At 34.4% G+C, this 13,235-nt stretch overlaps 1 protein-coding gene across 2 annotated transcripts; it reads left to right on the top strand.

Moving 5' to 3' along the window:
* Positions 1-263: 263 nt before the first annotated feature.
* On the top strand, positions 264-4,999 carry LOC7463026 (serine carboxypeptidase-like 25). 2 transcript variants are annotated; one of them, XM_024599098.2, is made up of 8 exons: positions 265-701; positions 1,871-2,074; positions 2,788-2,963; positions 3,238-3,519; positions 3,656-3,786; positions 3,894-3,989; positions 4,092-4,197; positions 4,618-4,999. In XM_024599098.2, exons 1-8 carry the CDS (start codon positions 431-433, stop codon positions 4,759-4,761), a joined length of 1,410 nt encoding a protein of 469 aa, XP_024454866.1. In that variant the 5' UTR covers positions 265-430; the 3' UTR covers positions 4,762-4,999. The 2 variants fall into 2 exon arrangements, with proteins under 2 accessions (XP_024454867.1, XP_024454866.1); XM_024599099.2 differs by lacking the exon at positions 1,871-2,074 and having other exon boundaries at positions 264-701.
* The last annotated feature ends 8,236 nt before the right edge of the window (positions 5,000-13,235 follow it).

The raw sequence follows: 13,235 nt of genomic DNA, 5'->3' as shown, positions 1-13,235 counted from the left end.
TATTAGTTCTTTTGAGAAGAGTTTACTGTTTCAATGAATAATGACATGTGTTTTGAATCATAATATAATATTTATTGATTATTTTTTTAATTGTGACACCCCTCTTAAAAAAATAATAAAAAATAAAAACCAAGCCATTTTCTTTATCTTTGAACTTTGAGGCTTTGACCATAATCAATATCTATGAAATGTTGTGAGGCTAGTGTTGTCTTTTCAAATTGTAGCAAATATTATGGGTGTCCAAATGGCTAAAATGTTGTGTTATTGAGTGATGACCGATGACATTCAAGATCATGACTTCCCTTCCCTTCCCTTCCGTCCCCTGCCTTGCCTCTCTCCTATTTAATTACACACCCCATACACACTACTAGGAAGTGACAAGCCCATTTATTTTTTTCAGTTCTGCTTCTTCTTTCCACTAATTAAGGCCATGGTCATGGCTGAAAAACAGATCTTTGTTTCCATGGTCCTTGTTTTGCTTTTGGTTGTTTTTTCTAGTGCTAGCCATCACCATGCAGTAAATGAAGTAGAAGAAGAAGCAGACAGGATATCTTCACTTCCTGGCCAGCCTAAGGTCTCTTTTCAACAATTCTCTGGCTATGTTACTGTTAACAAAGTTGTTGGTAGAGCTCTCTTCTACTGGCTCACTGAGGCTGTCCATGACCCCTCGTCTAAACCCTTGGTTGTTTGGCTCAATGGAGGTCAGACCCCTTCTGCTCTCTCCTTCTCTCTACATATGTCTCTATGCATCACTAGTTTTATTTTCTGTTACTGTTGTATTGGTCACTAGTGATCCATGCTCATTCATGCTCAAAAAACACTTTAGTGGTTCTTGCTGTCAACGTGCATTCTCTTGTATTTGGTACAAGAATTAATATTGTCTTTGTTTCTCATCTTTAAGTCCAGAAACAGAAAACTTTTCTTTGTTGCCGACATGACAATGAATGATGAAGATTTTAGATTCTTCTAGGAGTACAGAGTACTAGTTATCTTTTGAAGTTGCTATTTACTTCGTACTTGCAATTCTTGAACACCTGTTTTGTTCTTTGGAACTCGAAACTCCACCAAAGAAACTGTAAAGAGGCATGGAAGTTTAACTCATTTGCTTTTCTCTAGTTAATTTGCTGGAGAAAAAACTAGGAAGAAAAGAAAAGAGGGAGTGGCCAGTGCCCACATGAATGGCAAACGTGGCCTACCAATGGCTAAAAATGATGACCCAACTACTCATAAATGATGGGATGCCTAGGCTCTTTCTCCCCTTTATTAACCACCGATGAGAAAACAGAAAAAAAAGTTGATACCTTGAAAAAGCTAAAGAAAAAAAAATAATAAAAGAAAGAAAAATCATAACGCAAGAATACAAAAAATAAACAATTACATGTCTAAATACACGAACTCTCTGAGTCTTCTGCATGGAGTGATCAGAAAGATAAATGCTTGAAAGCAACCAAAAAGAGGCCTCATTATTAGGTTACAGCAATTACGATCTCATAGCCATCGTTGTCCGCTTGTGTAGGTGTACCATCAATGCATTACTAAACCGGCAAATTATAGCGTCACCCATTTTTTCTTCTCTTGCTGAACCCCACTCATTAGCTTAAATTTTACCCTCGCTACAGTTCATACACTCAACTAGTCAACTTCGCATAACATATCTTTCTCTGAAATGAAATATTTACATCACTCTGTCTATTGGGTCGAGTCTCAGAGAAACTTTGCATGTTGAGGCACATAGAAGATGTGGAGTCGAATTTATTGGCACTACTTTTCACCATTTCTAGCAAAACCATATATTCTGGTATCTTTTTTGGGGCCCATCTCATTTAAATTATGGTCTTGATTTCATTACCTTTTACTTGTAAACAAGCAGGTCCTGGTTGCTCTTCTGTGGCATATGGTGCTTCTGAGGAAATAGGGCCATTTAGAATCAACAAGACTGCCTCAGGATTGTACCTTAACAAGTTCTCATGGAACTCTGTGGCCAACCTCTTGTTCCTGGAAACTCCTGCTGGTGTTGGCTTCTCTTACAGCAATCGGTCCTCTGATTTGCTTGATACTGGCGATATTCGCACTGGTAGAGTCATAGTTTGATAAATTATCGCTAAGTTTGTTAGTTGTTGAAGAAAGAAAGTGCGCATATAGGATATTTTGTCGGCCATAATTTGAAAGACCAGCCAGCACCACTACGGGAACGTTTGGGAACGCGGCTGTGACTGCGTTTCCAAAAAATTTAAATTTTTTTTTATTAAAATTTAATATGGTTTGTACGTTTTGGATCGTTTTGATGTGCTGATGTCACAAATAATTTTTAAAAAATAAAAAAACATCATTGGCATGCATTTTGGCACGAAAAGTTATTTGAAAAACACCCGCAACCACACTGCCAAACACGCTCTATATTAAAATGATGATACCGCAGGTCCTAGTGTTTATCAATGGTAGCATCGATACTTGTCAGGATATGTCCCAATCTATAATTGCATATTGCTGGATATAGTGGACCTTTGGTCCACATTTAGTGCATTTGTTAAACGGCAGGGGAAGTTTGATATAGGATTTTTAACCATTTCAGGGACTACTATGTCTTTGGATTGTCTGTAATTTGTAGTGTTCGCGTCAATATCTGAACGTAATTAATCTGGTAGTGCATAATTGAAACCTGTTGCAAGCCATTTTTGCTAACCATTCGACACTCTGCACTTAAGGAATATCTGGAGGAAATCTTATTAGCCATTGAGAAGTATGTTTTCAATTGTATTTTAGTGTGATTTTTTCATCATGATTCAGCCAAGGACTCGTTGGAATTTCTGGTTGGATGGATGAATCGATTCCCACGATACAAGCACCGAGAAGTATATCTTACTGGAGAGAGTTATGCAGGCCACTATGTTCCTCAGCTGGCTAGAGAAATTATGATGTACAACAAAAGGTCCAAGCATCCAATAAATCTTAAAGGATTCATGGTAACTTTTTATCCACATAGTGGAACTACCTAATAGCTTCATTAGCATTGCTTTATTCTCACCTGGGTGTTCTACACAATCACAACTAGACAGATCATGGACTGATCAAATTTTGTTTTTCGTAAAGGGTTTTATTCATCAGACAATATGACATGCAATGCCTGATTGTGTAGGGATTTCAATTCTATAAAAGAAAAGCTAATGACTAAGTATACTTTCTTTCCCTGTGCATTGCATTCCTGCAATCAATAAATCGATATGAAATGGTATCCAGGTTGGGAATGCAGTTACGGACAACTATTATGATAACCTTGGAACAGTGACGTACTGGTGGAGCCATGCGATGATCTCTGATAAAACATATCGGCAGCTCATCAACACGTGCGATTTTCGAAGGCAGAAGGAATCAGTCGAATGTGAATCATTGTATAGTTATGCCATGGATCAAGAATTTGGAAACATTGATCAGTACAACATTTATGCACCCCCTTGTAACAACTCTGATGGTAGCACCTCTACTCATCAGAGTATCCGATTGCCTCACCATCCCTACAAGGTATGTGTAATTCGAGTTCCTATACCCAAAGTAATACTAGCAATAGTAATAGGACTAACAATTCTGAGTAAGTTTTGTCAAAATCCATATGCTATATCCTTAGGATTGATACCTTCTATTTTTCTGTAACTATCAGGTTGTCAGGCCATTGTCTGGCTATGATCCCTGTACTGAAAAATATGCTGAGATTTATTACAATAGACCAGATGTGCAGAAAGCACTCCATGCCAATGTGACCAAAACTCCTTACAAGTGGACAGCTTGCAGGTGAATTACCAGAACACTAGGCATGTATACAGTCAGTGTGCAAAAAACAATCGAAGGGAGTTCATACATTTTCCTGAAGAACTAAATTGATGTTTTTGTTTATACAGTGAAGTACTAAATCGTAACTGGAACGACACGGATGTTTCGGTTCTCCCAATTTACCGAGAAATGCTTGCTAGTGGATTGAGGATTTGGGTATTCAGGTGAGCTATTTTCCTTGGCTACTATAATGATCCTACAACATTATTTTTCAAATGTAATGTTTAACTGAGAATAACCTTCTCTTTTCCATTGAACTATTGCAGTGGCGACGTCGACTCAGTTGTGCCAGTTACAGCTACTAGATACTCCCTTGCTCAACTTAAATTAGCGACAAAAATTCCATGGCATCCTTGGTATGTTAAGAAGCAGGTCAGCATTCTATCCATCTTCTTTGTTTATATTGGTATGGAATTGATAGAATGTTCTAATAATAGGCTTATATTGCCCACTAGGGAAACCTACCAGAATTAGTCCTTATTAAATGTGTTCAACAATTTGAGCATAGAACAGAAAGTCAGAGCAATCCAGCTTACCAAACCTTGTCACCACTTGATTATTGTTTTCTTCTGTTCTTGATTCGCCCACATTAGCATAGTTATCGATGCCTAACATAGGATTCTGATTAAGGCTTCATCACGATAGATACAAACAAGCAATGTCCTTCTTTTTAGCTGCTGAGCTTTAATCAATACTTAGTTCATATCATGGTCAAGATATTAACCACCTGATTTTCAAACTAATTAAAGCTGTTATAATGAGTGATAAATTATTGGATGTGGTTTTGTGAAGGTGGGAGGGTGGACAGAGGTATATGAAGGACTGACATTTGCAACAGTGAGAGGGGCTGGTCATGAAGTGCCACTTTTCAAGCCAAGAGCAGCCCTTCAGCTATTCAAATCATTTTTGAAAGGGCAGCCCCTTCCCAAGTCTTGAAAAGAAAAACCCTCCTGTATTTTAGTGAAACATGCTGTTGTTATTGGTGGAATGTAGACAAAAGGATGTCTCATTTTTAGTTGACCATTGAAACAAAATTAGTAGGAAGAAAGAGTTTGGTTGTGTAATTGCTGCAAATGGAATGGTTTGTAATTGTGCATTAATCAGTTTGAATCATGTTTTCAACAAAGATTATTTTGTGGGAATAATTGGAAAGGAAACTATTATTCTATGAACATTGACTGACTGCTCAGCATTTACTTGATTGAATTGTTATCTTTCGTCCTCGTATCACGTCTACCTTTTACATTTGCAGTCCATGTACTCTCATGACTTCACATTTGTTATTTTGTTTATGGTATAAGGTGTTTCAAGGTAAGGAAAAAAAAAGTGGTATAACCAGTGACTCTACTTTCTGAGCAACAACAAAATTGTAAACAAAGAGAGATAGAGATTAATGTCGATTGGTGGTGATGATGTCCTACAAACTATAAGTAATAAGTTATTTATTTTGTAGTTAGCGGTTAATCAAGTTATTCAAGTAAATAGTTTTTTTCTTCTTAGCCCACGAAACATCAAATTAATGCAACCATATTATTTGATAGTTTTACTCACATTTACCTAGTATTTTGCCTATATTGTATATATAAAATGCCTTGATATTCTTTATTTTATATTTTGAAGGTATTTTTGGATGTAAGATTCAAAAAGAAGTAAATTGAAGATAATTCAGACTATGTTATAGCCCGTGTCGAACATTGACGGATTTGATCTTCAATCGATGTTTTGTGCAGAGCTTGAGCTCTAGAGGTCAAAATAAAGTGATTCTAGTGGTATTAGAAAGCTAACATCCATACATTTCTATACATATATGACAAGAAAAAAAAAAGCATGGAAATCGTAGCCTTCAAAGACATATCTCGCATTTTATTAGTGTTGACTTTTGATCATTCCGACTTGAATATCTTGAGTTAAAGAAGTCCATTTGATGCAAACTCAATTTTGTTGGATGCCTGACTCGAAGACATATCATCTTACCAAGTTTCAGTAGAAAAGGAGCTCATATGAGAGAGATATGAGTTTTCTAAGACGACTCATAAATTCTACCGGCATATAAGTTTTTTGAAAAAACAAGTCCAATTTACTTTCCAAGCATCCAAACCGACATCCAAGTCTTTATTTGGGTAATTTAACTTCTTTAAGTCCAAAGTCAAAGCTTGAAGATTTGATGCAAGACTATTTCTTTTTTTTTTTAGGAAAGTAGTTATTGCACTACTTAAATGTAAATTGTCTACTTAAAAAATGACTATTTTGTAGGAAAGTAGGGATTAGAGTTTCCTATCAAATAAAAAGAAAGAGAGAAAGGAAGGGAGGGGTGGCCAGAAAGAGAAGAAAAACTCCACACTTTCCTCCTATACCTGAAATCATGTATTAATCTTTTCTTTTCATTAGTTTTTCGATAGACATGTGATTTGTACTTAAAAGTGCATTTTTATCAAGGTTTTAAATCATTATTTTGCACTTGAAGTATCAATAACTCCTTAACTAGAGCATGTTTTATAATAACAAGTATGATAATATAAGATAACTTTAATTTATGGTAAATGCTCATTTTAAATGCAGGAATATCTCACAATTCAAATGATTGATTGATGTGATTAACTATTGAAAGTGAAAGGACAAAGAAAATGCTAAGCTTAGAAAAGAGATGCTGATTCAATTCAAATTGGAACACTGTTCAGTCATTAGGTCATATCTGGAGCTGTAGATCTTGGATTTCAATTTGGTTTATATGGCTAGAAAGCTAAGAAATAGGCCTATAATTTTCATTAAAGTGTAAGACCCAAATCTGCAATTTTCAAATTCAAAGCTTGGCCACAAAAGAGAAGTCAGAATCTATCCTGCAATCCAGCCCAAACACTGCTCAACATTTTACCTTTAGCTAGAGTTCTAGAAGGCAAAATGACATCAAATTTGGTGGGTGGAAAGATAAGACAATTTCCAACAACTTTTATGAGGACCACCTGCTCACGTTCTGATGTTAGTAATGACATTTCATCCAGACAAGAGCTTGAGGGCTATCCACCACGTCCACAAGAAGCACTACTCATTCTTTTAGCCATATCTCGATCTGTAGTGATCTAAATGCTCTGAAATTATATGGGTGGAAAGAGGAGATAATTGCCAACAACTTTCATGAAGAACACTTGCCAAATTCTGATTGCATCAATGTCATTTTATCCAGCCAAAATGCTTGAGTGTTGTTGTCCACCAAGTCCACTAAATCAATAGTTGGCCACTACATCAATAATCAATTACCAAATGAATAGTTCTGAACTTTAGCCTATAAAAGGAGACGTTTTCCATTCATTTAGGCATCTTAGTTTTCAGATCAAGATCATTTTCTTGCTTGCTCTCTCTTTGTAATGTTCAAGTTTTATTTCATGTTATATTTTCATTAATCTCTTGTTTATGCTTTCATTTCCTTTACTACTATTAGTTAACTTATATAATAATTATGTTCTTATCTTGTTTATTTATGTTCTTCTTCTTCATTATGTCTAGCTAAGTTAATTATGTCAAGGTGAAAAGATTTCATTAATGGTGTTAGAATATGTATAATATAAACTCAACATGGACTTCAATGTTTATATCCAAGAAAGTTTGTTATTAATATGTCTTATCTTTTTATCTTATCAATTCTTAATACCTTGCTTGTTAAATGGTTAATCTAGATTTGTGTTGTATAACACTTGGTATAATAAATGCTTGATTCTTCATAGTCTTCGGCCGACATCGTTGTTATGAGAGGAACTTGATTTGTTGTTAACATAAGTTAGCATCATGAATTCCTGACAATATTTAAAAGTATGGTGTTACTAAAATAAGATAATTAATATGATTATGTTAAAAATTTATGATGAACTATTAAGGATAAATCATCCAATTGGAACCTCCTTTGTGTGTGGTTTCCAGTTGAGTAATAAAAAGAGTTTATACTATACTTATTTCTAATACCATTAGTGGATCTTCTAACCTTGACATCTGTTTTTATTATTTTTTAATCCTCACATTAATCTCACATCTCAAAAATCTCTTTATCTCTTTGTTACATTATATATATATATATAGTTGACCTCCCTGCGAATCGACCTCGGTCTTGCTGGGTTATTTATTACTTTGACACTCCTGCACTTAGGATAAGACATCAACTCTTTGATCGTGTCAAGTTTTTGGCGTCGTTGCTGGGGAGGTAAATTATGGTATAAATTTTATTTTCTTTTTCTTTTCTTTTCACTTTTATCTTATCTAACTTTTGTTTCTTTTTGTTTTTTTTCTTTCTTCTTTTTTTTCTGCACTTGCATGAGAGTTTGGTCACGCACATTAAGTGGTAGACTTTGTAGGGTATCCTCATCATTTTCAAAAAACATGGCCGAAGAAAATAACCAGTCACTTCATAATGAGAATAATCATGTTAGAACATTGAGAGACCACATGAATCCAACAAGAATAAGTGCACCCTCATGTATAGTTTTCCCTCCTAATGCATCTCACTTTAATTTTAAGTCAGTCATTATTCAACTTTTACCTTCTTTTCATGGCTTAGATCTAGAAAATCCATACTTGCATTTGAGAGAATTTGAAAAAGTTTGTAACACTTATAATGACTTAAATTGTAGCATGAACACCATCAGATTAAAGCTTTTTTCTTTTTCATTAAAAGATAAAGTTAAAACATGGCTACAAAATCTTAGGTCAAGATCCATTCATACTTGGGATGAAATGCAACAACAGTTTTTAAAGAAGTTTTTTCCTTCTCATAGAACAAATTTTTTCAAAAAACAAATCACCACTTTCACTCAAAAACCAGGAGAAATATTTTACCAATGTTGGAATAGGTACCGAGACTTGCTTAATACATGTCCTCATCATGGTTTTGAAACATGGAGATTGGTTTCATATTTTTATGAAGGGTTAACACCGAAAGATAGGCAAATGGTGGAATTGATGTGCAATGGAACTTTTGAAAATAAAGACCCTGATGAAGCAATGGAGTACCTAGACTTGTTAGCTGAAAATGCTCAAAATTGGGACACTACAGGCACTTGTGAGGTACCAGGTAAAACTCAACTTCATACATCTATTGGAGGTATGTACAACCTTAGGGAAGATCATGACCTCTAAGCCAAATTTGCATCTTTAGCTAGAAAAGTCGAGACACTTGAATTTAAAAAGAGTGGTCAATTAAAATCTGTTTAAGACATTGTGTGTCAAATTTGTGAAACAAACGAACATTCAACCAATGATTGTCCAACTTTTCCTTCTTTTAAGAAATGCCTCCATGAACAAGCCCATGCTTTAAACAGTTTCCAAAGGCCCAATCATAACCCATACTCGCAAACATATAACCCTGGTTGGAGAAATCATCCAAATTTCAGTTGGAACAGTGGTAACAATAATGCATAAACTTCACAACCATCATTTCAAACCCACCATAATTTTTAAAATTCTCAAGGATATGCACCTCCTTATGCTCCCTCTCCTAGAAGAAATCTTGAGGAAACATTGCATGCATTCATTGAAAAGCAAGAGACAATCAACACTCAACATGCTCAAAACATGACAGATTTAAAAGATACTCTTGCAAACTTCACATATGCTCTCAGTTTTTAGGAGAAAGGTAAGTTTTCATCTCAACCACAGCAAAATCCCAAAGGGCAATACAATTCAAGTGCAAGTAGCTCTGGAAGTCAACACATGGATCAAGTCAAAACCAGTCATTACTCTCCGCAGTGGTACGGTTATTGAAAAACCCATTCTTAAACCTTGTGAGAAAGACGATGAGGTAGTCACTAAGGGTAAGGAAGGGGTTGAACCTGAACACTGCAAAGAAAATATTGATTCCCTACCAGCACTTCCAATTCCTCATGCCATAACCAAACAAAGAAAAGTTAATCACAATTATGAAATCTTTGAAACTTTCAAACAGGTAAGGATCAATATACCGTTGTTGGATGCTATTAAACAGGTACCTTCTTATGCTAAATTTTTGAAAGACTTGTACACCGTGAAGGGAAAACTGAATGTGAAAAAGAAAGCCTTTTTAGCCGAATAAGTAAGTGTCATTCTTCAAAACAATAATGCTTTGAAATATAAAGACCCTGGTTGTCCTACAATTTCTTGCTTTATTAGAGAACATAAAGTTGAAAGAGCTTTACTTGATCTTGGAGCTAGTGTGAATTTACTTCCATATTTGGTTTTTCAAAGTCTCAATCCAGGTGAGTTAAAACCAACTTCTGTAACTCTTTTACTTGCTGATAGATCTGTAAAGGTGCCTAGAGGAATAGTTGAGGATGTGTTAATATAAGTTGATAAATTCATTTATCTTGTGGATTTTGTTGTCTTGGATACACAACCGTTGAAGCATGTAATTCAATTCCTGTTATTTTAGGACGTCCATTTCTTGCAACTTTTAATGCATTGATTAATTGTAGGAATGGTGATTAGTACTTAAAAGTGTATTTTTATCAAGGTTTTATATCATCATTTTGCACTTGAAGTATCAATAACTCCTTAACTAAAGCATGTTTTATAATAACATATCTAATAATATAAGATACATTTAATTTATGGTAAATGTTCATCTTAAATGCAGGCCTATCACATAAATGAAAGAATTGATTGATGAGTTGAAGTACTGAAATTGAAAGGATAAAGAGATGGCCAAACTTAGAAAAGAGATGTTGGTGCAGTCCAAACCGGAACATTGTTCGGTAATCGGGTCATATCTGAAGCTGTAGATCTTGGATTTAGGTCTACTTTATATGTATGGAAAGGTAAGACATAGGCCTACAACCTTCATGAGGAGTCCAAGATTTAACAAGGCTGTTTTCAAGTCCAAATTGTAGCAACAACGAAGAAGTCCGAATCTGTCCTGCAGCCCAGACGCTATTCAGTGTTCAGCCCATATCTCGAGTTCTAGAAGTCCAAATGGTCATAAATTTTTATCCTGGAAAGATGAGACAATTTCCTAGAACTTTCATGATTTAAGTCTGCTCAAATTATGATGTTATCAATGACGTTTTTGGCAGACAAGAAGATAAGAATTGTCACCAAGTCAAGATGTGGCCACCCATTCATCAATTAGTCAACAAATCAATAGTTCCGAATTTTGGCCTATAAAAGGAGGCATTTGCCATGTATTTAGGCATCTTAATGTTCAGATCAAGATCATGCTCTTGCTCTCTCTTTTGTAATACTTAAGTTTTATTTATATTAATTTCTTGTTTATGCCTTTCATTTCCTTTTCTTTACTTAGTTAACTTCTTTCTCATTTATGTTCTTATCTTGTTTATTTATGTTTCTTTCTTTCATTATGTTTAGCTAAGTTAATTATGTCAAGGTGAAAAGGGTACACTAATGGTGTAAGAATAAGTATAATATAAACTTAACATGGACCTTAATGTTGGATACTAACATGCTTTATATTTGTTATCTTGTTCACTTTTAATACTTTGCTTGTTAAATGGTTAATCTAGATTTATGTTGTATAACACTTGGTACAACAAATACTTGGCACTTTTATAGCCCATACTGTATGGTATAACCGACACCTGAGCTATGAAAGGAACTTGATTTATTGTTAACATAAGTTATAATCATGAATGCCTGACAACATTTACAAGTATTAGCATTATTCGAATAAGATAACTAATGTAATCATGTTAACAATTTATAATCTGATTGGAACCTCATTTGTGTGTGGTTTCCAATTGAATAACAAGAGTTTATAATATACTTGTTTGAAATACCATTAGTGGATCCTCTAATCTTGACATTTGTTGTTATTATTGTTTAATCCTTACGTTAATCTTTCATCTCAAAGTTCTCATCAACTTCTTCTTCTTCTTAATCTTTATTATTATCATTATTAATAGTATTATTGGTATTATTATTATTACTACTACTATTACTATTACTATTACTATTATTAGTATTACTACTACTACTACTAGTATTATTATTATTGTTGTTGTTGTTGTTGTTGTTGTTGTTGTTGCTTATAATTTATACAATTAACCTCCCTGTGGTTCAACCCCGGTCTTGCCGGGTTATTTATTACTTCGACACTCCTGCACTTGGAAGAAGACATCAATCTTTTGGTCGTGTCAAATGGACTGATGAAGTTATCTTTTGGAAACATGACATTGGAGATGAATGTTTTTAACATTTGCAACCAACCTGGAAATGATAATGATTTACAGGAAGTAGATTTTATTGAAAAATTAGTTTATAATCAATTTGAAAATACTTCCAGTGAAACTGAGTTTAATGAATCTGAAGATTTGCAAATGGTTTATTTTCAGGAAGAACCAAAGGCAAGCAGTTGGAGACCAAAAATTAAGGAATTGCCATCATGATCAATTGAGTCCATACCTTCAAGTGTTCAACCACCAAAACCTGATTTGTAGTCATTACCATTTAATCTCAAATACTCATTTTTTGGAGAAAATAAAACTTTTCCGGTAATAATTTCTTCCAAACTTAATGCACATCAAGAAGGTAAGTTATTACAGACTCTGAAAATGCACAAAAATGCATTAGGATGGACCATAGCTGACATAAAAGGAATTAGTCCTTTGATTTGCACACACAAAATTTATTTGGAGGAAAATGTTAAACCCTCTAGATGAATGCAACGAAGGTTTAATCTTAATATGAAAGAAGTGGTGAGGAATGAAGTCATTAAGCTTCTAGATAATGGAATCATTTATCCTATTTCTGACAGCAAATAGGTAAGTCCTACCCAAGTTGTACCTAAGAAGTCTGGAGTCACCGTGATAACAAATAAGAAAAATAAGTTAATTCCAACTAGGACTATTACTGGTTTGCGTATGTGCATTGACTATAGGAAACTTAATTCAATGGCTAGAAAAGATCATTTTCCTTTACCTTTCCAAATCCTAGAAAGAATCGCAGGTCATGAATTTTATTGATTCCTAGATGGTTATTCAGGTTACAACCAGATTGAAATTGCATTTGAAGATCAAGAGAAAACTACTTTCACATATCCATTTGGTACTTTTGCATATCGAAGGATGCCTTTTGGATTATGTAATGCACCAGCCACTTTCAAATATGCATGCTCTGTATATTTAGTGATATGGTTGAACGTTTTCTTGAGATTTTTATGGATGATTTTTCTGTTTTTGGCGATTCATTTGATGATTGTTTAACTAACTTAGAAAAGGTTTTAAACAGGTGTGAAGAAAAGAATCTTGTGCTAAATTGGGAAAAATGTCATTAACAAACGGCATTGTACTAGGTCACATTGTTTCATCAACAGGAATTGAGGTTGACAAATCTAAAATCGAGTTAATTGCCAAGTTGCCAACACCAAAATCTGTTAAAGATGTTAGATCATTCTTAGGACATGCTGGCTTTTATAGAAGGTTCATCAAAGATTTTAGTGT

This window comes from Populus trichocarpa, chromosome 4 (genome assembly GCF_000002775.5).
Source record: "Populus trichocarpa isolate Nisqually-1 chromosome 4, P.trichocarpa_v4.1, whole genome shotgun sequence".
Classification (NCBI taxonomy): domain Eukaryota; kingdom Viridiplantae; phylum Streptophyta; class Magnoliopsida; order Malpighiales; family Salicaceae; genus Populus; species Populus trichocarpa.
This window is presented reverse-complemented; position numbering and strand designations above follow the sequence as displayed.

Coding starts and splice junctions, on each gene's coding strand:
- LOC7463026 (XM_024599098.2), top strand. CDS start 431: ATGGTCATGGCTGAAAAACAGATCTTTGTTTCCATGGTCCTTGTTTTG. Junction 3,787..3,893: donor TACAAGTGGACAGCTTGCAG/GTGAATTACCAG, acceptor TTGTTTATACAG/TGAAGTACTAAATCGTAACT. Junction 4,198..4,617: donor CTTGGTATGTTAAGAAGCAG/GTCAGCATTCTA, acceptor GGTTTTGTGAAG/GTGGGAGGGTGGACAGAGGT.